This window comes from Aptenodytes forsteri, unplaced genomic scaffold (genome assembly GCF_000699145.1).
Source record: "Aptenodytes forsteri isolate BGI_AS27 unplaced genomic scaffold, ASM69914v1 Scaffold147, whole genome shotgun sequence".
Lineage (NCBI taxonomy): Eukaryota > Metazoa > Chordata > Aves > Sphenisciformes > Spheniscidae > Aptenodytes > Aptenodytes forsteri.
Window position 1 is genome coordinate 927,176 of NW_008795320.1, and position 1,231 is coordinate 928,406.

The window sequence follows — 1,231 nt, forward strand, 5'->3', positions numbered from 1 at the left end:
GAAAGCAGACGTGGAGCATCAGTCCCTGCATGCCATTGACCTGGCGAGCAGCAGGGTCCGGCGGTGACTCGCGTGCCACCGTCCCACCACGAGGACATGGCGTCAGGACCAACCCGGGGCGCCCAGTGCAGGTGGTGGGATCCTGCTCCATCACCCCACCAGCGAGCGCCGAGCCCACCCTGCCTGCCCCCGAGGACTCATTCCCCGGGCATCCCCGGTGCCCGCCGTGCCGGGGGCTATTTCAGGGTGAGAGCTGGTCCTGGGGGAGTGCCAGGCCCCGGCACAGGCCGGGTGGAGCGGGGTCCCAGGCTTCGCCCCCGTCCGTTATCAACTGGGAACAGTTCTCACAAAACAGAAGCTGCGTCGTGATAACCTGGCGGGTCTGAGGCATCCGGAGAGGCAGGAAGGAGCCCAGCAGAAGGAAATATTAAATAGAGCAATATAAACACGGTGGCGGGAGCGAGCTCCGCCCCGGCGTGGCCCCGTTGAAAGGGCCTGCTGCGGGGTGGGGTGTGCAGAGCATCGGCAGGATGGAGAAGAGCAGCTACGCCATGGCCAAGTTTGGTCTGGAGGCCAAGGAAGCGATGCCCAAGCGGGACTGTGGGTTTTACGTGAAGTACATCTTCCTCTTCACCTCCCTCATCCAATTCCTCATCATCCTGGGGCTGGTGCTGTTCATGGTGTACGGCAACGCGCAGGCAGGCACCGACACGCACCTCCGGCTGCTGGAGGAGCAGCTGCAGGATCGCTACAACAAGATCATCACCCTCAGCGGGAGGAACATCAACCTGACGCGCACCCTCAACGCCACCCTCAAGGAGAAGCAAGGGCTGCAGGCCCTCGCCCAGAAGGTGCAACGGGACCTGGATAAGTGCAATAGCACCCAGGCTCCCAACTCCATCCCCAAGGTGAGCCCCCCTCCCTGGGGAGGGAAGGCAAAGCCCCCCGGGTACTGGGGGCAGCAACCCACCCATGGGTGCTGGGGGCCGCGAGGAGCCGGGACCTCGCTTCAGCCCCGCAAGATTCAGCAGGGACGGACGAGAGGGTGCGGGGGGGCAGAGCCCGCTGGCGACGCTGACGTGCCCCCGCCAGCCCCAGGGGTGCTCTCAGCCTTGGCATCCCACAGGCAGTCGCTGGCCGAGGGGGTTCCAATCTCGCAGCCCCCCCCTCCTCATCCTCCCCAACCCCCTGCCCTCGCCGGCCCCCCGCGCCCCCCCCCCCCCCCACGGGG

General features: G+C 66.4%; 1 protein-coding gene across 1 annotated transcript in view; it reads left to right on the forward strand.

The window, feature by feature from the left end:
- Positions 1 to 530: 530 nt before the first annotated feature.
- The window catches only part of PLVAP (plasmalemma vesicle associated protein), a 2,444-nt gene continuing 1,743 nt past the window's right edge, over positions 531 to 1,231 (forward strand). Inside the window, exon 1 of the mRNA XM_019472201.1 lies at positions 531 to 908. Within this exon, the coding sequence (XP_019327746.1) occupies positions 531 to 908 (378 nt within the window). The remainder of the gene's footprint in view (positions 909 to 1,231) is intronic.